This window comes from Nanorana parkeri, unplaced genomic scaffold (assembly GCF_000935625.1).
Source record: "Nanorana parkeri isolate BGI_ZX_2015 unplaced genomic scaffold, ASM93562v1 scaffold173, whole genome shotgun sequence".
NCBI lineage: Eukaryota > Metazoa > Chordata > Amphibia > Anura > Dicroglossidae > Nanorana > Nanorana parkeri.
In genome coordinates, this window is record NW_017306441.1 from 1,200,690 (window position 1) to 1,226,928 (window position 26,239).

At 46.7% G+C, this 26,239-nt stretch overlaps 1 protein-coding gene across 1 annotated transcript; it reads left to right on the top strand.

Annotated features, from left to right (window-relative positions):
- The first annotated feature begins 3,353 nt into the window (after nt 1–3,353).
- Nucleotides 3,354–9,203, top strand: LOC108785665 (zinc finger protein 574-like). Its single transcript, XM_018554788.1, has 2 exons — nt 3,354–3,436; nt 6,405–9,203. The coding sequence occupies exon 2, from the start codon at nt 6,435–6,437 to the stop codon at nt 9,129–9,131; it is 2,697 nt and encodes an 898-aa protein (XP_018410290.1). The 5' UTR covers nt 3,354–3,436; nt 6,405–6,434; the 3' UTR covers nt 9,132–9,203.
- The last annotated feature ends 17,036 nt before the right edge of the window (nt 9,204–26,239 follow it).

The following is a 26,239-nucleotide window of genomic DNA, read 5'->3' on the forward strand; positions in this document are numbered from 1 at the left end:
ACTACTGACTACTACTTACCTCTACAGATACAGATCACTACTTACCTCTACACTACATTCTAATGACCTCTGCGTTACTTACCTCTGACCCGCACACTCTACGTTACATACTACTGACCTCTGCACTACTTACCTCTGACCTCTGCACTACATACTAATGACCTCTGCATTACTTAACTCTGCGTCATATACTAAAGAGCTCTGTATTACTTACCTCTGACCTCTGCATTACATACTACTGACCTCTGCATTACTTACCTCTGACCCCTGCACTCTACGTTACATACTAATGACCTCTGCACATTCTATGTTACATACTACTGACCTTTTTGTTACTTACCTCTGCACTCTTTAATCCTTAGCTATTGCGTGTGCCTAAGTCTATGAGTCCATCTGTCCTTGGTCTTCAACAACTACAGCTGATCTGCAGTCTCTGACCACCTCTTGTAGCATGTCTGCAGTCCCTGACCACCTCTTGTAGCATGTCTGGAGTCTCTGACCACCTGCTGTAGCATCTCTGCAGTCCCTGATCACCTCTTGTAGCATTTCTGCAGTCTCTGACCACCTCTTGTAGCATGTCTGCAGTCTCTGACCACCTCTTGTAGCATGTCTGCAGTCTCTGACCACCTCTTGTAGCATGTCTGGAGTCTCTGACCACCTCTTGTAGCATCTCTGCAGTCTCTGACCTCCTCTTGTAGCATGTCTACAGTCTCTGGCCACCTCTTGTAGCATGCCACACATGAAGCCCCCTATAGACCACCACTGGCTCAGGGGCTACACAGGTTTAACAACTCTGCAACTTACAGGGGTACAGGTTGTGGCAATAATGGGGGTGAGTATGAAGATGAAAAATATAATTATTTTGTCCCCCAGTTCAGATAAAATGCAGGCCTTCATTTAGTCATTTGCCAGGCCTTCCACATTCTACGGAACAGATATCTGCTATCTGGCCTGTGATCTTTATTGCCCCCCCAGCAGAAGTGAGTCCCAAAACTCCTAAGCCTTTTACAGCTGTCCCTAATTAAAGGCATGGCACCAGGCCCTCATCTGTCCCCAGTGGACAAGTTAATATAAACATGAGCAGGTCTGGTAGAGGTAATGACCCCAGGCTACCCCGCATTCACCCAAAAGTCATAAACCTTAGTTACAAAATCAGCTCCATTTCATAATTTGAAATTGTGTGGGGATAGTGTAAAATTAAGGGTTATCCTCCTCCCTGCTTTCCCTCCCCAGCCCTGCCCCAGTGGCCGGCTCCGGGACACCCCCCAAAAGGGGCTTATAAAATATTCTGTCTAGGCGACTAGAGATGGCTCTTGTTTTAAAACATCAACGAAGGAACAAAGAAGTCTTAACATCGCAGAGTTCCCCTTTAATCTCTGGACATCATCTGCTGAAAGCTTGCTTGAAGAAGAGCCCTTCAGACTTCTCCTTTGCTTATACAACTCGGAACTCTGTCAGAACTCCTAATTCCAGGACTGTTACGTATTCTCCTTTTATTCCCTTTTATTTTACTGTTGTATAAATATTTTGTCTCTCTTTTTGAATATCTTTTTCTGTATATTTTCTGCAGTTTCTTTTATTAAAGGACGATCCTAAAAATCGTTAAAGGAGAACTATGAGGTGAGTGCTTTTCACTCACCTCATAGTTCTAGCCGACCTGTGACAATGAAACTGTCACAGGTCAGCTCAGTAGATTGGGAGGTGAGCGAACACATGCCGGCTTTCGCTCACCTCTCGATCCTGTCACGGCTCTCTGCCGTGACAGGGGAGGGGCTGGATTACCCCCTCCCCGCTCCGATCTGCCAGCGCTGATTGGAGGAACGGACGGGGGAGGGGGCGGGTACAGCTGGCTCTGCCTCTAAATAGGCAGAGCCAGCTGTCAGTCACGCTGGGCAGATCCAGACATAATTATCCGCTTCAGCTGCGGCGTCTTAGTATACCACGAGCAGCAGCTACTGCGGCGTCTTAGCTGTAGCTCGCGGTATACTGAGCCTAGGGTGACGGGAGGACGCTAGTTTGTGTCCTCCCGTTACCCTAAGGAGAACTATGGGGAAAAGCCTTAACCCCATAGTTCTCCTTTAAGCTTATCTCTAGCTCTAAATATGAACTTAAAGTCTCCTTGCCTCTGTGAAGAGCGCTACTGTATAGTGAATCCTGTCATATTCCTTTCTGAGAGGACAGCGGTATCATAGGCATTGTTTAAGTGTTTTAAATTGTCACAGCACTTGCTGGTCACGGTCAGTGTTTCTGTCAAAAAACACATGGTGGCAGCGACTGTGGAGTTAACCAACCCTGGTGATGATCGCTCTCAGTCTGCTGGCCTGAGATTGTGTCCCGCAAGCGGGGAAAGCTCTGTGCAGGGTGAGGCTGAGAGTGGTATCGCCATGTCCTTGTGACGCCCGCACTCGGTTCAGAACTGTATATAGTCACGTGTGATTGACGTACAGCGGGTTTGGGCAGGGTGTACATCACACAGGTACTCTTAAAAAACTAGACCACACAGGGACTCGTGTACACACACACACATGCACAATCACATACAGACACACTAAGGTTGAACTTGATGGACCTGTGTCTTTGTTCAACCTCAAATACTATTCAACTATGTAACTCTGCAACTTGTAACACCCTCTGGTAGCACAATCACATCACTCTATAGTGCTGACAACAACAGGGGCGGCGTATGCAAGCACCAATGTTATGATTTTAGGACAGTTCTGGACATACACCATTACCGGAGCGGTGGAAATTTTGGGAGGGGCGACAGCGATGTTCATCAGTGCAGCAAGAAGAGGAGAGGGGAGGGTGATGTAAATGGATGGCGCAGCAATGGAGGATGGAAGGAGAAAATTTAGAATAATCCCAGCATATGACTTCAGGTCTGGGCCAAGATTCTGCCACACGCTGGAACCAGTGCCACCATCATGTGAGAAATTAATGAATGGGCGTGCACCACTTTTATTGTGTGTTGTTTTATATTTTTGGGATGGGAAGTTTGATGACACTTAAAGGGTAGAAGGTGTACAGTGGGGTCAGGACAATTTCCACTTCAGAAGGCAAAAACAAAGCAGAGTTACAAGGGAACATTTTTACTTTATTTCAGTATATATGTGTCATTTCATTATATTTAATACTTTAAAAAAAAACCACAAACTACAATTTCCCAATCTGTCAGTAATCTGGAGCATCGCCCCCCTCAGGCTTCCACACAATTAGGCTTCATCGCTTGACAGATCACATGACCTGCCCAGCGGTCCACAAGCAGGGGGCGCCGCTATTGGCCAGCCTCGCTCTCGCTGCCGTCGACGTCACGTGAAAGCGCTCTATTCCTGGGGCGCCGTGATTGGTCGAGGCGGCGCAGCCAGTCAGGAGCGTGGATGCTGATGGGTCCCCGGACCGAGCGCGGCTGAGGAGGAGGGGGGTGCAGGGCCGCTGTGTGAGTACCGGTGAAGGGGACAGGAATGGGGGGGGAATGTATACACGATAATGCTGGGAGAGTGCGGGGGACACACACATGAGGGGAGGAGAGTGGGTGACTGTACAAGGTGCCCATAGACATGGCGGGCACTCTTGGGGCCTCATGGTCTGGGGATACAGGGTCAGCTCCTCCAGCCTCTGTTTTCATGGCTTCCATGTTGGTCGTATAGTTTAATGCTGAGAAGTTGGGATAAAGACACCTCTAATGCAGGGGGTGGGCAGACCATGGCCTACAAATCCCATCATGCACCTGTCTCTAGGAGACAAGCCTTTGGCTGACAGGTTCTTGCAATGCCTCATGGGACTTGTAGTTCCACCACAGCCAGAGGGCCGTAGTTTGTCCTCCCCTGCTCTAAAGAGAAGTCACCACCGCTGACTTGCTTTTTGCAGGTAGAAGTTCCAGGGCTGCCCTTCTGCTATTTCATACAGTGAGATGTCAACCTGGAACTGGTATTCACACTTAAAGTAACCCTCTTCATGTTTGAAGAATTACACCGAAACTCCGGGGTGAAGGTTCATTATCGCACTTCACTTACATAGGTACCTGAAGGAGGCTTCTGTCCAGTGGATATGTCACATCTGCTTGTAAAAACTACAGTTCTCATAATCCAATGGGAGTTGTAGTTGGGAATGAGGCCAATGTAACCACTAGATCAGTGCATTGCCTACCCGCCCACGCTGCCTTGCGTACCCTCCCACCTCTCTGCACACAGATTCTCAACTGACAAGGTGCAGGGGTCCTGAAATGTCAGGGAGGGCCCCTGACATCTTCTAAGGGCAGCATGTAATAGTTGTAATGCTACAGAAGCCTGTCACCGACTGATGGCTTACTATTGGAAACAGTCAGAGATTGTTCTACAGGAGCAACCCACTACAATGAGCACTAACTTAATTACATCACCTCTCCATGCCCTTAGAAGCTACAGACGGGACAGTATACGGCCATTGGCCCGGGGAGTAGCGGGCATAGCGGCCACCAATATGTAACAACTGGTGACTGAGCTGTGATCTATATTCATTCAGCTCGGGATTACTCTGGGTGTGCTTTACTCTATAGCAAAACAAGAACATGCGGCGCCAAGGTGGGAAATTCATTTTGAATACATTATATAACCAAAAAAATGTAAAAGAAGAACATTAAAGAGAATCTAAAGCTAATGGCTGCATTAGTTTTCTTTATTAGGCTTTTTCACCTGGTGAATCGGCCAGTAAGGCCGGCTATACACTGTGTGAAGTCTGCATAGTGTATCGGCCGAACTTTGCACAGTGGGTGCCGCTGTCAGCCCCCTTTTGCCAGCATCCCTCCATCGAAGATTTCCCAACCGCCTCCTTTGAACAAATAGAGCCGGCAGCCATTCCGCTCTGGGCTCCATTTGGGTATCCTGACAGTGGCTGGCCGCCGTCAGAATACAGTGCAAACAGCAGGAGATTCCTTGATTTACGTTCGTAGCATTGATGGAGGAATCTGTTATATTTGTTCAGCCCGCAGACGATAGAAAATATTATAGTGTATGGCAGGGCTCAAAATTTCAAGTCCTGAGCTACTAGCCAGGCCTTAAGAGTTACTCGCCACCAGTCGCCCCACCTGACCCCTACCGTGCCCCGCCCTTAACTCCGCCAGGTCAGTGGTGTGACACAGAGAACAGAGATCAATTCAACTTCCTTTAACAGGCTGAGCTATCCAGTAAAAATGTCAGATAAATTGTTCCTCTCAATCATCTTAACACTGACAGGGGTGCTTACAATGATCCGTTTTTATTCATTTATGTAAAACCTTTATCCCAAAATGAAAAAACAGTTACTGTATCTGCTTTAAAAGTGATAACTGGAGTTCGGATTTAATTTGTTGTCAAGTCTAAATCTGCTCCTATATTACATAGTATTTGAGGTTGAATAAAGACACAGGTCCATCCAGTTCAACCTTTGTGTGTATATCGAAGGACAGTGTCAGCACCAATTCAGAGATGATTTGAGGATCTACAGCCGAGTGATACGCAAATCAGATACATTTCTGTTAAAGGAGAACCATGAGGTGAGTGATCTCCACTCATCCTCATAGTTAGAGCCGACCTGTGACAAAGAAGCTGTCACAGGTCGGCTCTATAGATCAGGAAGTGAGCAGAAACATGCCGCCAATCCGCTCACTTCCCAATCGTCTCCCTGCAGTGACTCAGTCATCGCTCCCTGCAGGAATTCCCCCCTCTCCGATCCTCCAGCAATGCCTCTAGATAGCAGCAGCCTCGCGCAGCTGGGTGGATCTCGACAGTATTGTTGGGATCCGGCTGCGGCGCTCTTAGTATATCGCGGGCAATAGCGCACGATATACTGAGCTACGGGAGAATGCTAGTATATGTCCCCTCTGTGACCGTAAAGAGAACTATGGGGAAAAACAATTATCCCATAGTTCTCCTTTAAGGTACTTGAATGCATTTTTAAGATTTACTTCCTGAGTTTAGTGTCCCTTTAATACTCCTGTTGCTAGGTCTCAGATCTTTACTTTTCAAAAGCTACAAGCTTCAACAGAATCTTTTGTAATTGGACACGTTCAGTTGCTTGGTTCCACGCTGCACTCGCTGGCTCTGTCTTCTGCATCAGTATCGTGGCTTTGTGTGGACTGTTTGGCAGAGGGGTTAATGGTCAGATCAGATGCTGGCTTGCTATCCTCCAAAGGCCGGCTTGTAACATAGAGAAGTTAGAACATTAATGTGGGAATACTGGTCCGATATAATAATGTACAATAGTAATTGGACCTGATGCAAAGCAGACACTCCACATATTAGTGCTGATAATTTCAGTGCTGAGAGTTTGGAAGTTTAGTAAACTTGCTCTGCATGGGTAATATACAGGTTCACGTTACACTTCTGCACACTTTGGGGCTATGTCCCTAATTCATTTACTGATGTACTCCTTTTTATTCTTTTTAACAGCCTTTTTGACCGAGTAACATCTCATCAGCCATGGCAGAGGGTGTCCAGACTCCAGTCGTATACCAGCACCAGTACATGTGCTCAGAGTGTGGTTCTCTCTACAATACATTGGAAGATGTCTTGGTTCACCAACAAAACCATGTCGGTGGAGGTGTACAAGCAGCAGTGTCCCAGGATGTTTCCCTGGAGCTGGGAGAACTGCAGAGTTTGGTCCAGGAAAGCCAGTACCAATGTTTGGAGTGTGGGCAAGTTCTTTTGTCACCAGATGAGCTTCTACATCACCAGGAGATGCACATACGCGAATTCCCACAGACTCCCTCCGCCCCGTCTTTGGGAAATAGCCAAATCCACTACCAGTGCTCGGAGTGTAAAGAACTCTTCACCACCCCTGAGCTGTGGGTTGCTCACCGCCGAAAGCATGAAAAACCAGAGCAGCCACCTCAACAAAGTGTCGTTCTGCAAACCGGAACCAGTATCCAGGCATTGCTTAGCCTGCAAAATGTTCTGCTGGACGAGAGGACTTTAAATGGTTGGGGGGTAGAAGTTCCAGCTGTGGTTGCAACCACAGAGAGCGCAGCACAGTCTGGACCACAAACATGCCTCACAGTAGCAACTGAAAGTGTACCTGGGAAAGGAGAACTGGTCCAGGTCTCGGAGATGCACCCATATGAATGTTCCGAGTGCTTAGAAGTATTCCATACCCCTGAAGAATTTCTTGACCATCAGGGTCGACACTTCACTGAATCAGAGAAAGAAAGCTCAGCTTCTCCCTTGTACAGTAGCTCAGAAAATGCTGCGCCCTCGCCCAGTATTATTGAGAAATTAAGGAAAGAATGGATGATAGAGGAACATGAAGAAAGGACCAGAGAAAGCTTGGGGTTAGTGCAACGGGTTTACCGCTGCCAGGAGTGCAAGAAGGAGTTCATAACGGCAAAGTACCTTCGGAAACATCGCAAGGAACAACACAGTGTGGAATTTCCATGCCCCGACTGCGATCGCTTCTTTACCTCTGCCAACCGATTGCAGTCCCATCGGCGCGTGCATGTGGAAGGAAACTTGCAGTGCCCAAATTGCTACAGAGTGTTCAAGAAGGAGGCCTCTTTGGAGCAGCATATGAGAATACATCGGGGGGAGGCTCTGTATCTCTGTGTGGATTGCGGTTTAGGCTTTGGTACAGAGATCACCTTGATCTTGCATCGGAAAAGCCATACCGCAGACCCCCTTCATCGCTGCCACTGTGGCAAAACGTTCAGTAACATGACCAAGTTTTTGTATCATCGAAGGACACATTCTGGCAAAAGCGGTGTCCCCACTCCAAGGCAGGACAAACCGTCCTTCATACAACAGAGACCCTTAGTTCTCTCAGATTCTCCCGCCATTTCAGCTGCTATGCCTCTCGCAAGTTTAACTGCTTCAAAGTTTCTTCCTCAACAAACAGCCCTGCACAATGTGGCCCAGAACGCACAGTCCCAGAAAAACGGGTTCAACCCACACATTTCAACAACAGAGCCAAAGAATGGCTCAGGGACTCAGGCTCAGAGCTTCAAGTGCCCTCAATGCAGCAAAGACTTCCCAACACAGCTGAAAATGATGCAGCACAGGCGAGTGGTTCATGCCATGGAAAGAAAGCACAAGTGCAGCGTATGTAGCAAATGCTTTAAGAAGCAGGTGCATCTGCGAAACCACCTGCGCACCCACACAGGCGAGCGTCCATTCCAGTGTACGGATTGTGGCAAGACCTTCAGCTCCCTTACCAGTCTAACACGGCATCACCTTGTACACACTGGGGAGCGACCGTACAAATGTGACCTCTGTGGACATTCATTCACCCAGAGTTCTAATCTGCAGCAGCATCGTGCCCTGCACACCGGCTCTAATCGGTTCCCTTGTAAGATCTGTGGACTAGAATTCAACAGGGCTTCCAGGCTTGCATTGCACCAGATCAGACACACGGGCATCCTGCCTTACAAATGCCCCGACTGCGGCAGGACCTTCTTGCGCAAGAAACTACTGCAGCTGCACCAGTTAGAGCATCAAGGCAAAGCTCTGATCTACTGCAAAGATTGCGCCGTTGTTTTCCCCGAAGAGTCGCAACTCGCCTTGCACACTTGTCGCAGCAAAAATGCGTGTCAGTATAAATGTCCCACGTGTGGCAAAAAACTAAACTCCAGTTCCAGCTTGAATCTCCATCTCTTACTCCATACGGGTCAGCGACCATTTAAGTGTCATGTCTGCGGAAAAGGTTTCGCTAGCCAGAGAGGAGTGACACGACACCAGCAGTGGCATTCCGGGGTCCGCCCTCATAAGTGCGGCGTTTGCGGAAAAGCGTTTGTCGCCTCTTTCAGTTTGCAGTTGCACCAGCGTGTTCACACTGGCGAACGTCCGTTTCCCTGCCTGGACTGCGGTAAGAAATTCCGGCAAGCCGTCCACTTGAGAGAGCACCGCCGCCTGCATACGGCGGAAAGACCCTTTCGCTGCCAGGATTGCGGAAAGACCTTTGTCCATTCGATTCAACTGGCAGAACACAGTCATGTTCACAGCAGTGACCATCATCGCAAAACTCACCAGAACCCGATTGCCCAGACGCAGCAGACAATCATGTGCACAGAACTGGGAGAGCCCATAGCAATTATTGAGAGTGTGGAACCGCTGCCCCTGGCTGAGACCATTGAGATTTACCAGGCGGCACTGGAAGGGAATTTGCAGGTGCAGGATGTGACTTTATAGGCGTCCTCACTGTTCATACTGTATATAGTTCAATAGAACGGGATGTGTTTATTCCTGACATAAAAGGCTTATATTTATAAACCCTTCCTAGTACTTTTTTACTTCACAAGCAGATCCAAGAGGGAGATGTCCATGAAGGTTGTCATTCATCCAGGTCATGGTATAGCTAAAAAAATCCGAATTGAAAAAAAGCTTCTCTGATGACCAGCAAAAACGTCTTGAAGAAACATACAGCAGGTCCAGTTGCCTTGATTTATCTTTTTCAGATATAGTCTGTGGAAGCCACCATCATCGCATAGATTTAACTACACAAGATTTAAAGTAACTTTTATACATTGGCTATATGTAAAACATTGATATCCTGGCACATAAGGTCCCTTTCAGACATGAACATCTAACCGTTTATTAAGGTTTAGTGTAGGAATGCACCGAAACATATTGGCCGAAAATAGCACTTTTGTCAAAATGCAGAAAGTGCCATTTTTTTTGTCTGAAATAGCGGTACATCCGTGTATTCTCTCCTCCCCGTTGGGCAGTGCTCTGTGTCCAAGCGGGGAGGAGAGAAACTGTCACAGGAGGCCGAGCGCTGCGGGAGGAGTGCTGAGTGGCTGGCGTCTCTCCTCCCTGCACCGCTAGGCCTCCTGTCGCATATCAGGAGAGCGATGGTGTGGGGGTGGAGACAGCTGTCAAAGGAGCCCGGTGTGGGGGAGGAGCCAGCTGTCAGATTGAGATCTCTCCGCTAGCTCAGCCTCCTGGGACAGCGTGTTAGGAAGGAAAGCGGGTACAAGCAGTCAGTGATCGCTGAGTGTTTGTAAATTATTGAGGACAGTATGGTTACTAAATCCTCAATAATGAATGAACAGGAAGTGCTTTACATCACTTCCTGTTCATTCATGATTGTGGATATAGTAAACGCAATGTTCTCATGTTATGAATGAACAGGAACACTCAGTATAGAGGATTCCTGTTCATTGATAACAGGCTGCAGAATAAGAGATGGGAGGGCTCTGTGTTCTCAATCTCTTTTTCCATTTTAAAAGGGAAATATCGGGTCTTTTCAGACTCCCAATATTTCCCTGAAGCCCCTAAAAGTAAACTAAAAAATAATAAATATAAAAAAAATTAAACTTTATTTAAAAAGAACAGGACATGATGGGATATCTCTCTCATGGAGCCCTGGATAGCAGTTATACCGGAAAGGGCTTCTAAAATTTCCCTATTCTATCCACAACTAAAACGTTTTGGGTATAGATACTTTGTAAGTCCTCCATGAGGTGAATTACACTTATTGTCTGCCTTAGGAATAGGTGTCATCAAGACAGGAAGTGAAAGCAGAATCTACCGGTGACAATACAATTGCTGGCCTGCCCTTTAGGAATGATCGTTCCCTGGTTGTCAGGCTAATGCTTTGTCTTCAGAACTTTCTCCAGTCTCGGCCCTGGAACAAGTATAGAAATAAGGAAATTCACTTTTTTTCATTTGAAGCCGAACACCACAAGCTAATTAGCGTTCTCAGGAGGAGGCGGTCAGTGGTAGCCCCATATTTCCTATAGGTTTATGTTTGGTGGCATACAGATGGCAATAAAAACCTGAGTTACCAACCTTTACTTTTTCCTGCTGCACACCTGCAGTCTTCTGGTCACCTTCAGTCATCCAACCTTCCCTTGCTACCAGCTGCCTGGGTTTTGGAAGTACCTGAGGCCTTGAGTATACATGTTTCCTTACCACTACATGATCACAACATGTCTGTCTCGAGACACAGGGGGGGGCTTTGTACAGGGTTCTCCCATGTAGTTCCTCCCATTCCCCCGTGACTCTATGAATCTCTCTGCTTCACAAACTGCTGTGTGAATCCATTACAGATATTTACTCTCACCCCAAAGTGGGTGTTTCTTGTAGCCATCACATTTGTGGTACGTGGAACCTTTTCTGGTTCTGCATAGGGACATGGTGGTGTTGAAGACTTCCTTCTTGCCTGAGGTAGTTTCTTTTATCTCAACCGGAATCTTTCCCTCTATTGTCTGCATGGGGTTTAGGCTGTGCGAGTCTCAGACACCTCATTGGGTGTTTTTTCTTTTGTAATTTGCAGGAGGGTGCACTAGGTTCTCGTTCTATCCTCTCCAGGTAGCTCAGGCAGACCATCATCCAAGCTTATGGTCTCAGTGATCGGGTTCCCCCTTTTCAAGGCCACTTGAGTTTTTCTACAACAGGGGTGCCCATTAGGTCGATGGCAAAGCGAACACTGGTAGATCTCAATCGGCTCACTGACCTGTGTCCTATACTCATGCGGCTGTGTCAGACGGGAAGGGGCGGGACACCTCTTTCAGTGCGCAACGTCGGCCACATGAGCACCGCGGGAGGACAGGACAACGACGCACGAGAGGAGACCTGGGAAGCTGCTGCAGTGGAGGCAAGAAAAGACAGACCGCAGAGAGGAGAGACCTAAGAGAGACAGCCGACAAACAGGAGAAGATAGAGAAGACAGCAGAGAGAGAATGAAGAGAGACAGCCGACAAACAGAAGAGAACGAGAAGTTAGAGAAGACAGCAGAGAGAGAGGAGAGGCAGCAGAGAGGAGAGACAGCAGAGAGGAGAGAGACAGCAGACAGAAATGGGAGAGAACAAGAAGATAGCGAAGACAGCCAAGAGAGAGTCCGGTTCACACCACAAAGTCCACGTTCCAGAGTGTTCGGCCTCTGGAACGTAAGCCAGCCTGCTCCCTGCGTTCAGGGGTGTGGGGTTACATTGAAGTCAATGGCACCGCAGCCACGCCCCCCGCCCACAGTGCGATCGCCAGCGCCGGGAATGCAGGCACTTTAGTGCCTGCATTCCAGTGCAATCGGCGAAAATAGTGCTTGCAGCATTTTTGCAGATCGCACTCGACCGGAACGCAGGCTGCGGTGCCATTGACCTCAGTGCACTGTCACGCCCCTGAATGCAGGTGTTTTTTCGTTGGTAGATCTCATCATTTGAAAAGTAGATCTCCAGACGAAAAATTGCGAGCGCCCCTGTTCCACACCATACTATTCAAGCCACGTCTTTATGCAGCTGGCTTCATGCACACGGACACAGTCACGGGGGAACAGAAAAGGGCCTCTTCCTGAACTGTTGTCAAAAGCTTAACAAAATGTCTTTGTATCCCATTCACGCGCCTGCACTCAATCATATACAGGGATGTCCACATACAATTGACCGTATTGTGTACTTCAGTACAGGCGTTCCTTAAAGTGAACCTGTCCGGTTCTAAGAATCTGTTAAAATACAGCTGAAGGCACTTGCAAGTATCTATTTTGCGTTTCTGTGCCGAGCACCACTTCTGCCATTAAAGCATCCAGTGACAGAGTCTCTTGTGACCACTTAGCTTCTGGAATGGCATTGCTGAATGGGGAATTCAACATCAGGATGGGAGGAAGGGTGTATTGCTGAATTGGGCAGAAGCCAAGTGCCTGTGCCAGCCAGGAACTGGAGTCCAAGGAGACGGAACCTGGTTTGGTACTTCTAGTCACTTCATTTGTCATTACAGATCGGAATGGTTTCCCAGTGACTATCTTCCCTTTAGCAGGAAAGTCCTGCAACCGGTGATCATCACAAAGAACTGCTCGGTCATTTTCCCAATAATGTCATCGTGGAAGGGTCATGGGGGAAATGTCATTGTGTCTCCTCCATGTGTTGTGTAACCTCCATGACAGGACCAGTTCCACCCTTCTAAATAAGATATGATGGTGACATTCACTGGTGTAAGTTGCAGCACACAGAAGGCCCCTCTACAGCCTCTCGCTGCTTCCTGTGCCTCCAGCTGGGCAGCACTTCTCTTGGAAATCTATTTGACTTGTTTACTTGGAAACGCAATTACCGCTAGAAGTAATTATTGTTTTTTTTAGCTTCTTCTATTGTTATCAAGGGAGACGTGTGTGTTCTGCCTCCTATCGATGGAAATTCCAGCCCTTGTTTTCAATCTCATCTCATGAAACCTTTCTGTGATATCCTGCAGGAGTGGTGCATAGTTGTGGGAAGTTTTTCTGCCACTGGCCATCAGTTTTCAGAGAGGGTTTTCTGGCATGAACGGGCAATCATTTGGGTGGTGTTTACTGCAACTGACCTCAATGATTTGGTGGTGGGGTTGGGGACTTACTACTACTGACCACCAATAATTTGGGTGGTGTTTACTGCGACTGACCTCAATGATTTGGTGGTGGGGTTGGGGACTTACTACTACTGACCACCAATAATTTGGGTGGTGTTTACTGCAACTGACCTCAATGATTTGTTGGTGGGGTGGGTGACTTACTACTACTGACCACTAATAATTTGGGTGGTGTTCACTGCAACTGACCTGAAATTATTTGGGGTTGGTGACTTACTACTACTGGCCACCAAAAATTTGGGTGGTGTTTACTGCCACTGACCTGAAATGATTTGTTGGTGACTTACTACTGCTGACCACCAATAATTTGGGTGGTGTACTTCCACTGACCACAATTATTTGTTGGTGGGGTGGGTGACTTACTACTACTGACCACCAAAAATTTGGGTCGTGTTCACTGCCACTGACCTTAAATGATTTGGTGGTGGGGTGGGTAACTTATTACCACTTCCCACCAATAATTTGAGGAAAGGTGGTATTACTGCCACTGATCATTGGTACCTGTCAACTGTCACTTGTGCCCTCAGTCTCTATTGAACCGTGCAGCTAAGTCCACTAGATGCAGGTACTCGGAACTTTCTGTTTCAATGCTGGGGGTTTGTGTCTACAGTAGTAAATGTAACTGGACAGATCATGCATGAGACACCCATCGCACCACCCACACATTGATCTCTCCCCAGTATCTGGCCTCCATCATACACTCTACTTATGGCCAAGTAAGATCTGCGGTCCAGCTGGCGTGGGTCACTTCCCAGTATCTAGGCCACCAGTGATGGCTACAGCTCAGCATACACAACTCACTCCCCAATATTCATATTGCTGGTGACATCTGCACTCCAATACTCTCTTAGCTGTCTCCTCATTGTATAGATCACTGGTGACATCTGCGCTGCAGTCCACTCCACAGTCTCCATATTTTATTTCATGATAATGACCAACGTACAAGGCAGAGAATATTCCAATGTCTGCTGGAGATCAAATTTGGTTTAATATACTTTGCTTCCTGGTGTTCTGTAATTGGATATATAATGCAGTAATCCAGAACAACCAATCGGTTCACCAACACCATCTAGCACATGGTCCCAGCTTGCTGAGTTACTGTGCTGTGTCCATTTCCCTGCACTTATTGCTTCTCTCCATCTCATCTTCCATGGGACGAAGTCCAGCAATGATTAGATCCTTGCTTCTCAACTGGTGGGTCGCGACCCCACATTCAGTGGGTCACTGCATGCCTTTCACTTTTGTAGCGGAGAGGCTCCTCAGACTCCCCCCTAGAGCAGCACTGTTAGTTATCGCGCCAAGCAGCCATTCAAAATATGCTGCCCGGCGTTGAGTGTCAGCTTGAGGTGGGGTGGGATGGAGCGATGGCCGCGAGGGAGTTCCATACATATGTGCATTGCTTACAGCTCCCTCATGTCCTATAATGGTGCCTGGACTGGAGTGACATCACATTCTGCATCCCAGGCCCTCTACAGTGTGCACAAGGGAGCAGTACAAGCAATTCACATATGAATGGAGCTCAGTCACAGCACAGCAGCCCCCACACTGGACCCCAGGCTGAGGATCCACTCCAAGTAAGGTAGGGAGACTGGGTGGACCTTACAAAAATATGTAAACATTTTTGTAGTGTGAGAATGTGTCTGTCAGTGTTTTTGAGGGCCCGTTCACACTACTACACTGCATTAATCGCATAGTACCGTGTGATTAACGCACTGTAGCACGCAATCACACCTAATGTGCATTCCATTGCAGTGTGACTTGGGGTCACGACTTAATGACCAAACACAAATGTGGGTCCTGAGGTTACACAGGTTGAGAACTTCTGGATTAGATGACCATGCACAATCCCAAACTACCTGTTCCAGTGGCAGACTTGTAGCTCTGTAAATTATAAATGTAATGTTTTACCTTGACCCATGTTTTAGACTAGAAGAATAGCCTATAGAAGAATATGGCCTTGCAGGCAAAGCAAGTCAAGTGTGGCATTCTACTGGGTATGTCCTGAGGGAACCGGTGCCTGCAGTCTAGAATCCAGTGTCCCTACAGGTACAGGGTCTTCATCATCGGAGTTCCTTTTGGCTCTGTTGGGTAAGACTTATTCCCCTGTTATGTAGTCAGGGACCTTCGTGTCCACTTAAGACTTTGAATCATGTGGATGGCCGGGTGTGTGTGTGTGTTGCTAACCTGGGGAAGAGATGGTACCAGGAGGCACTATGGGAAGAAGACAAGCTGGTGGAGGCAGTGTGATGCTTTGGGCAATGTTCTGCTGGGAAACCTTGGGTCCTGCCACTCATGTGGATGTTACTTTGACAAGTACCACCGACCTAAAAGTTGCTGCTGACCAAGTACACCCCTTCATGTAAGTGGTATTTCCTGATGGCAGTGGCCTGTTTCAGCACGATAATGCTCCCTGCCACACTGCACAAATGGTTGAAGAAAGGTTTGAGCAACACAATGAGTTTGAGGTGTTGATTTGGCCTCCAAATTCTTCATATCTCAATCCAATGGAGCATCTGTGGAATGTGCTGGAAAAACAAGTCCGATCCATGGAGACCTCAGCTCCGAACTTACAGGATTTTAAGGATCGGCTACTGACGGCTTGGTTCCAGATACCAAAGCATACCTGCAGAGGTCTAGTGGGGTCCATGCCTCGATGGGTCAGCGCTGTTTTGGGGCAAAAGGGGGCCTACTCAACATTATAATGCTACAGCTGATCGGTGTGTATGTACTGTATATATCAGATCAGATAAAGGTGAAATAAACAGAGCTGGAGGAGAGAGCGCAGTGACTAGTCCCCGATCACAGGGCTCAGTGCAAAGATTCAATGAGACCGCTCTGCTTAAAAGGGGCCGACAGCTGTAAATTTAGCTTCTCCGTAGTACTTTGGGAATCCTTTATCATTTATAAAAGTATAAAATCTTTTTTTTTTTTTAAGTACAGCGGAAACTAGAACTCGTAACCAAAGTAATTTTCTTTATCTTTGGTAGGGAGATTTCCCGTTCACTTCCTGTCATAAAGGCACAAGAGAAAGTAAGAGAACATTTTCCACCATGCAAAGGAAATTCCTCTCTTACACAAACATTGCCGGGACTGGTGCCCCTATTGGAAGCTTTCCTCACATTCTCTGTGCCAGTGACAGCTGTAGGTAGAAACAGGGACAACGGCACCTCAGTTGCAATGCAGAAACGTCTATTTATTGACGAGGTGCAGCATATCACACCAATGCATTAGTGTGATATGCTGCACCTCGTCAATAAATCGACGTGTTTGCCTTGCAACCGGGGTGCCGGTGTCCCTGTTTCTACCTATGTATGTAACGGCTGCCATCCGTTGATCACCGCAGCACCCATCTGGTCTTTTTTGGAGTAAGCGGTCAGGGAGTGCGATGGGTTCATGGACTCTAGTGACAGCTGTAGAATGCACACAGACATAAACACAGACATAAAAAGGGCTGCATGTGCAAAGCCCAGGAGCAGCTGCTGCATTTTTGTGCCCATAGGATTGTATTGACAGAGTACGTTGTACAGGGAAGTAAACACAAGCACTGACATTTACACATGCATGGGCATAAATTCCTGAGTGTAGAAGTTTTGCATTGAGAAATCTATGTCCATACATGTAAGCACCAGGATCTACGTTCACACACAAGCCTGGGCGACGGCCCATTGACGTCAGACGTGGGTACAGGAAGCAGCCAGAAGCTGGTTGTAAGTTGAGTCATTTCATACTTCTCTCTTTATATGTACCTGTGTTTTTCATATGTGGGGGCCGAAAACTAAGCAAACCTTGAAATTTGGACGCAAGGTTTCCTGTAAACCTGGCGATTGTGCCATGGAATGCGCATCTTACACTCTGTACAATTACTTAGCCATTCAATTTGCCTCAAATCAGCTCTTGCACAATTTTGGTGGTAGATTTCCAGGCGATTGTAACATATGATCGGCTTTACCCTTGGCTTATAGGTACTGTGGAGACAAACGGATCTTCGGATGACACACAAAGCCCCCCAGGCCTGAACACTTCCTGCCGGCAAGGGTAGTAGCACTTTAGACTTTCTTTTTCTGTTTTTCTATTAATGACTGGTAACTGCTGAGAATCAGCTGTTACCAGCATTACAAAGCCTGATATAGCTCATCACGTACAGTGTACGTGGCCAGTCATATAGGCTCAAAGTGCCGGGACGTACACTGTACGTTTCCCGTCACGAAGGGGTTAAAGGGCCCAAATTATGCAAGGAAAACATGCCCCAAACCATAACACTGCCCCCCACCAGCTTGAAGGGTTGTAGTCATGCATGTGGGGTGCATGCTTTCATGCTGTTCCCGCCAAATTCTCACTCTGCATGATGCAACTGGAAACGTGATTCATCGGACCACATGACTTTTTTCCCAATGCTCGACTGTCCAATCCTTGTGTTCCTGTGCGAATTGGAGACGTTTTATCTTGTTAACTGCAGACAGCAAAGGTGTTCGAACAGGCCTTCGGCTTTCATATCCCATACGACGCAGAGTACGGCGAACAGTGCGTTCAGAGATCATTTGAGAGGAACCCGGATTAAGATCTGCAGTCATTTGATGCACTGTTGCCCTTCTGTTCTCTTGTACCAGTCTTGCCACTCTCCGTTCTGCCCTAACATTGACTAGTCGCTGACGGCCACAATTCGCACGTTCAGACCCAGATTTTCGGCTGACATTCCAGTCTTTAACAACTGCAGATCAAAACAAAAAAGGACAGGAGCGCAACTACCAGAAGTGACGTGAATGAATTCGATATTGCCTGATGGATCTATGTGATGAGAAATGTTGGTGGATCTTGGTGTGTGAAATCTGGGTGTATGCAGCAATGTTATGGCAAACAGACTTACAGTTAGAAGCTCCACCGTGGTCCGTGTGGCGCCCTCCTTTGACGGCTCCTGGGTCGAGGAGCCCCGGTGGTGTCCCCAGTGGTGTGAGAGGCTGATCTTTAAACACTTTAACAATGAGCCCCTCTTGAACATTTAACGAATTCTGCTGTTTTGCTGATACTCGCTCCATGGCTCCGAGCGCCAACAATCATCCCACGTTCAAAGGCTATTACATCGCGTTGTTTCCCCGTATCTTCAGAAACAAATCACTTCTACTGTCGTGGTAACCAACCCGCTTCCCTATTTATAATGGTCTGGCCCTCTAGCAACTTCAGCGCAAAATTATAGCTAATGTGCCTACAAACGTCAGGTGGTCATAATAATCTGGCCACTCAGTGTACTTTGTCATGTTGTAGTATGCAATGAGTTGACTTGCTTGCCATAGTATTCGAGTTCCTACCTACGAGGAAGTCACATGACAAAATGCATCAGTGGGCAGATACACGCTGAGGTCATCCACTAGACACCAGGAGGTGGAGGGTTGTTCTGTGAGGATGGCTGATCTGACATCTGCTATCGGATCCTATGTAAACCCGCCGGCAGTGGCTTCAGGAAGGCGTGTATTCTTACAAGCGATCGCTATGGAAACATTTGGGAGTGTTTTTAAATAAATTAATTGGTTATATGGTATGGATGTTCTTTTTAATACTTTTCCAAGAGCGCTGATGAATGGAGAAATACTGACGGTTTAACATCCCTGCTGATGGATGGAGGGAATGTAATCTGAATGGTCCACCTCCTCTGCTGAGTGCAGTCTGAGGGGAGACACGGACGGACACAATTTTTTTTTTTGGGGGGTGGCAGATATTCTTGCACAGCTTTTATCATTTGCACAAATTTTAGGGGGGAATCTTGCTCTGCTTGTATCATTTGCACAAACCTACTGGGGCTTTTGCACAAGTTGGGTGAGATTTGTGGCATCGTTTGGAGCACTGAATACTCTTAAAAAGGACTTTCCTAATATATTATTTAGATCTAATGCCGGGCAGTCTGTCTACGATTGTATGAAAGAGAAATTACTACTCTGCACAGCTGCTGAATTATTTGTAGTTGGTAGCGCTCAAATCATATAGAAAAGTTCATTTTTGGTGTCAGTAAAAATTCAAGCCAGTGTGTTCTCTAGTGGCAGCATCAGCCTCTGAGGCCCACTGGCACCCCCACATTGGATCATGAGAGGGAGGTTACACCAACCGGGCATGGGAAATGATGCTGCAATCCTGGAAACCTCTGGGGGGGAGGGGGAGGTTCCACCAACCAGGCATGGGAAATGATGCTGCAATCCTGGAAACCTCTGGGGGGAGGGGGGGCGATGCCCCCCTGGAAACCTCTGGGGGGAGGGGGGGCGATGCCCCCCTGGAAACCTCTGGGGGGAGGGGGGGCGATGCCCCCCTGGAAACCTCTGGGGGGAGGGGGGCGATGCCCCCCTGGAAACCTCTGGGGAAATGGTAGCGAGTTCAGCCTCGTAAACAATGTCAGATTACCAGGTTGAGTCTTATGTTGCAGCTGAAGACCCGGAGCTCGTGCTTAGGATTAGAATGGCATTGTGTAACGAGATGGTCTTGCTGAAACACGCTAATGACTTTCCGAATATAAAGTATTCAAGGTCACAGAGCATAAACTCCCAGCAATTAATGACCTGGATCAACGGCGATGGTTTGTACTTGGCAGTGGACCAGTCCAGTCTCCTTTCATGGAATGCGTGGGACAGAAATGCAGAACCTTGGCACGTGGCAGGAATAAAACATTAATTGCAGAATGGACCTGTTGACAAAGGAAATGCAGCCAATCTGAGGCCCAGAGTCACTCGCATACAGCAATTAAAAGAAAGGGAACAATCCAGTAACTTCTAGCTGGATGGAGTCACAGGTAAAAGTTCTGCAGCTCCTCTAGGGCCAGGAAGCCAAACTGTGGCCCTCAAGCTGATGTGGAACTACACATCCCATAAGACATTGCAAGACTGACAGCCAAAGGCATAATGGGACATGTAGGTGCCAAACATCTGGGAGGACCAAAGTTTAGCTACCCCTGCTCCAGCTGAAATCATTGGTGACAACAGTTATCCATTGACAAGCATAGGACACACTTGGCAGATGCACTAAATACATCAGCCAGATTTGCTGTAGGTAGATGTAAAGCTGGCCATACACTATGCAAATTGTGTCTGTTTCTCCAGGAAATTAGCACAATGACCACTGCTGTCGGCACCCTTATGGCCAGTCATTCCTCAATCAGCTGACAGAAAATCTGTGTGAGGGGAATGAAGGGGGGGTGGTGAGGTGTGTATTTGGAAGGGGTGTATTATGTGTGAGGGGAATGAAGGGGGGGGTGGTGAGGTGTGTATTTGGAAGGGGTGTATTATGTGTGAGGGGAATGAAGGGGGGGATTACATGCAGCAACTGTCACCCATTCAAGTTAAAATAATCAGGTGACAGCCACTGCATGTACAGCGTATGTGATAGGATTACATGCAGTTACAAAAACAATCACTACCCCTGGATAAACAATCGTGTATCCAGGGATAGTGATTGATTCCTAACTGCATGTAATCCTTTCACATGATTACATGCGCTGTGCAGGTGATTACATGCAGCAACTGTCACCCAATCATTAATTTAAAATCGGTGACAGTTGCCACTTGTAAACATGTGCATACATTAAAACTGGTACCGCATATAGTAGCGGCCCCCACAGGACTAAACATTTGTCCAGTGGCCCCCAACTAAATTGAGTTTAGTTGGGGCCCTGATGTAGACCTATTACTATAGTGTCACTGGAGTCCAGATTGGAACTGGCACCTTAGAATCAGGAGAGTATGGGCTGGGATCACCTGTAGCAGCAGGACTGTGCCCCGTGTCTATGTACATACATGTTGCCTCTGATTAGCTGTACTGCAACAAGGCTCAAAAATGCAAGACAAGGCCGGAGGTACTCACAAACCCAGGCAGCTGGGGCTGAAGATGGCTTTGCCTCCAAAAGGTGACCCAGCAAATGAGGTCATCGTTCAGTCCTTCAGCATTAACCCTTTTCTGATTCAAAACTCTGCTTTTGTTCCTTTTTAAAGGCACCCGGCACTGCCAATAGTAAAGCAAATCCCAGTGCTTTATCCAAAACAGCCTTACGGTCTTCAGAAACATGGGTGAAGCACTAAGGCAATCTATGGCTCTGGACATGGAAAGCATTCCAGACCTACGTCTACCAGTACACAAGGGTCTGAAATGCACAGAAATACAGAGCCCAGTGCCCAAGGGTTACATTCCATGTCTACTTTTGTGGGGTTTGGGTACAGCACTCCAAAATCAGGCTGCGATAAGGCTGATCCAGACAGATAGAGACCAGTTTAAGCGGTGGTGTAGTTCCGAATCTTGAAGTCGGTCAAAAAAGAAAAAAGGAAAACTAAAGCTAATTTATTCAGCTCTGCTGAGCAAGAGTCCAGCCTCCTGGGGCACATGCTGGGCAGAGGAGGGGTGATCTTGGGCTGGCCTACAATATTTTTTTTTGCTTGCCCGTGTCCATTCCACCTGTAAATCGACAGCATAACCCCAACAGTATGTACATTCCTGCGCTGCTCACTGGACGAGAGACATAGTAATTCACACCGCATTCCAACATTCTGCTTACTGATGCACTACATGTGAATAACTGTGAATGGGTCGTTTGTCTGCAGTTTCTCTGGGGAGGCAAAGTGAAAGCTAAGCAGACGTAAGATCAGCTGCAAATCTCATGCCTATGGCAAATGCTTATTACCCTCCCACCAACCATTCTGCAGGACAGGATTCATCGAATGTTAGAAAACCTGCAGCTTTTCTATGGAGACAAGCCAGCTCCTTAATCAAAGTGCACCAATTTACAGTGCACAACATAGAAGGACCGCCCCAGAACAGATATATGAGGAGCTGCCATTGCCTACATGTTCCAGAGCAGTCATATATTTGCATGCACATACGTGTCCTGGAACCCAATATACATGTTTGTTTTAGGTCAGGAACTCGCCAATATTTTATGGAAGAACAAGGATTAACAGATGCAGTATATTACAATACCTTCAAATACAAGTCCGCTATAACTTTCACAGGACACCCAAGGGACGGTTTCATCCCTCCATCCATATCAAAGAACAGCACTCTTTAGACAAACGTGTACTTGATGGAGCAGCACCAAGGCCAATCATGTATAGTGCACCAAGGCCAATCATGTATAGTGCACCAAGGCCAATCATGTATAGTGCAGACACCCATCACATAAGCTTGTTGGACTTCCCATTCCAAAACTATGAGCACTAATATGGAGTTGCTCCTCCCATTTGCCACCCCAACAGCCTTGACTCTTCTGGGAAGGCAGTATAGTGCACCAAGGCCAATCATGTATAGTGCAGACACCCATCACATAAGCTTGTTGGACTTCCCATTCCAAAACTATGAGCACTAATATGGAGTTGCTCCTCCCATTTGCCACCCCAACAGCCTTGACTCTTCTGGGAAGGCTTTCCACAAGATTGAGGTGTGCCTCTGGGAATTTTTCTCCATTCACCCAAAAAAAACATTTGTAGGTCAGGTACCGATGTTAGTTGAAAAGACCTAGCTTGCAATCAGAACTCGAAGGCTAGGTTCACACCTCCGGGACACGCGGTCCTGCACAATGCAGGCAGCAATTGCCTTGCAGCCCCATTGGTTTCTATGGTACAAGTACCTTTTTTGCGATACACGCCACGCAGCTGTGTTAGCCACAATCGTGTTTGGAAGCACAGGTGGAATCGTGGCGGGAAACTGCGTGATCTGCCCGGCACAACTGGGGTGCCGTTAGAAAATAATGGCACCCACAGTGTGATCGGTACACACCTTGGCGACTCCTGCATGAATCGTACATGATTGCCGCGTGGTGAGGTGTCGCCTAGTTGTGAACCTAGCCTAATTCATCCCAAAGGTGTTCAATAGGGTCGAGGTCGGGACGCCATGTAAGCCACTTGAGTTCCTCCACCCCAATCCAAGTCTTTGCACACTGGAAAAGAAAATGGCCGTCCCCAAAGGCTGAAGTGCACAATGGTCTACAATATTTCTGTATTCTGTAGAATTAACAGTACACTTCAGTGGAAACATCCAAACTCAAAATGTGAGGAGCATCCACACACGTTTGACCAGATAGTCCCCCAACAACCAGTCCTCCGGATCACTTCTGATTGCAGATTATGGTCAGACTTTTTTTAATACTCTAAACCCATATTACCAAACATGCAAAATAATGAGCCCTGGTGCACACGTATTAAATGCATGAACAAAAGAAGAACTGGAACATCTTCATGCCAATAATTTATTGAAGATTGCTGTACACTTCCAGAAGCCACAGCAGCCCACAGAGGACAGAAGGCCGGGGCTTCTACCAAACTATATTCTGGCTCTTTGTTTTGCTTCTACAACAATACAGTATTCACGTCTCAATTCTAAAACTGGAATAAAAAGGGAACGGAACAAGGGGAAGGGAGGGGGAGGAAATAAAACGGATAAAAAAAAAAAAAAGAAGGGGTAGGTGGGAGATCAGGAGGGTAAAAATCAAAGTCGACTCAACATTTTCATTAAGAAAAATAAAACAAAATGAACATATTTACAAAAATCAATAGCTACATATTCTCAGATACAAGAATTTGTAGTATGAGGAAAATATATATATTTACAAAGAAAAAAAAAAAAGCAAGGAAAAACTATTTCGAATTTGACCCACAAAAATAATAAACTAGATTTAAAATGAAATGGGGACGTTGATGAATTTGTGATCGGTAAAACAGATTCTTTTTTTTTGCCGTCAGGACGAGTGATAAGCAACCTGTAGCGTCCGGTTCTATAGAACCAATGCAGGTCTCCAATAAAAGGCTCAAACAAAACATGGAAATGTCAAATAACTTGCTTTAAAATTTGACCTTTATCTCGATGGGGTTTTTCCACCTTGATGCAGATATCCTTTGCTTATACCAAAGTTGTCTCTGGAAATGTGTTTCTTGAACGAACGCCTCCGAGATTGGCCGTTTAAGCTGACAGGAATCTACGACACCATCTCACCAGCTAGAAGGGGGCTGTCCACGGCACCATAGAAACAGTGGCCGAGGAGAACCGGTTTCAATAAGACAGCTTGGCTGAGAAGCAAGACAAAAAAAGTTGCATGCAAGTGGAGAAACTCTAGAATGTACCTGTGGCAATACCAGTGAGGCAGCTGCTATGAGAAAGCAGCTCGGCCCAAAGGTTTTAGACACTATGGAAAACACAAGTGCCCAGTAAAATCATCGGTTTACAACACTGATCTGCTCAGTCTAACATGTGGTTGGCTCCACTATAAACGCAACACAGAAACCTTAACAGATCTATTATCTAAACAGTGTACAGTCACACTATGAGGCTTATACAGCATGACAGTGCAGAGACCAATGATCTGGAGAGTTTTAAAGTGTAATTCCACTTTTGCAGCCACACTGCGATAACACCTACTTTAGATTTAGTGCACAACTCGCCGCTCAGATCCATATTAAAGCGGAACCTCCAGATGCTGGCAAAAGGCTCGCTCCCACCTGTACGAATTATTGTCCAAGAGCTGCACTCAATGCTTCCTCCAAATAAATCCAAAATGTATTTCAATCCATGGAACACCATACACCTTCCAAAGCTCCCCAGAAGGAAATAAACTCTCCTTACACGTTTCACCCAATCATAGGAAGATGATCATTTTTATGATTAAGCCCTGTGGATGAAACATTTAAAAAAGGAGTTTCTCCTTCTGGGGAGCTTTGGAAAGTGTATGGTGTTCCATGGATTGAAATAAAATATGGATTTGGAGGAAGCAGAGTGCGGCTCTTGGACAGAAAAATTCACACAGGTGGGATTGAGTGCGGCTCTTCTTGGAAAACAAACCTACTTTAGATTTGTTACATGTTCCCATTTAAAGCGCACAAATAAAATGCGGCTTACCTTTATTAGCTCTTTTCTGAAAACTCCAAAAGTCTTCCCCCTTCTATGTAATGTTGAGGGAGAGTCATGTTTGCCATAATTAACCCTGTCTGCACAGTGCTGGCAGATGTCGGTTGTAAACTAAATTTGAACACTGTCTTAACAAAGGGTTAAAGATCACAAGGCCTTGCATGTTAATTTTTCTCTCCCTCTCCACTGAGTAATTTCCAAGTGAAAATGGGAGAGGGACAAAAAGTAGTCTGTCCAAAAGCCTGCTTCAAAGATCTAGAAAGGGTAAGAAATTGTTTCAACATTTTTAGGTATGCTGTGTAAATGGGAACATAGAGGGGGGAAGGGGGGGCCTCTCAAATTAGACTGGAGAAGTGGAACTCCACTTTAAGGAACACAATCCTAGTTCTCAAATCACGAGACTTACAAGAAACTGGAATCCAATGGGTTAATTGCCACTACCGAGCAGCCTTACTGAATTAGCCTGTGTCAGAGCTAGAGAAAGACAACATAGCTATTCAAATCTATAAAACACCAATAACGCAGCGAGTGCAGCCTACGGGATGAGTAACAGGAAGAGGACTGTGCAACGGTACTGAGTCTTTGAACAATGACTTTCCCCTCCATATCCCTTTCATTCACCCAGTGCAGTTTGGGAGAATAAAAAGAAAAGTTGCCAAGGGAAGTACAATCAGTTTTAGTCACTCATAAAGAGGCCCTGTCTTGGGGAGTATACCGCCAACATAGAATTCATGGTTGACTTGTTTAGCTGGCATGTAAATCTGAAATATTCCCAGGAATACTTTTACATGGTCCAGAACAAAGAAGCCAGACTGACGAAAGTCCATGGTCAGTTATCAAATTGACAAACAGCCACGGACCAAAGTTGTCCTCATTCATGAAAACACCCTGGTCTGTGGTACTCCGACCGGAAGCAGACCGATCCCCCCCCCCCATCCCCCAAGCTAGCTGCATTGTCTCAATAATTGAGGCCCCTTTTCCTCTTACACAATGTGTTCAGAAGAGCCGCTCCTTTGTCAGGACCACGAAGTACAAAAATATCATGCTGCCCTAGGACGTACTGCAAAGGCAGCATCTGATTGGCTGCTGCCAAGCAACACCGTTCT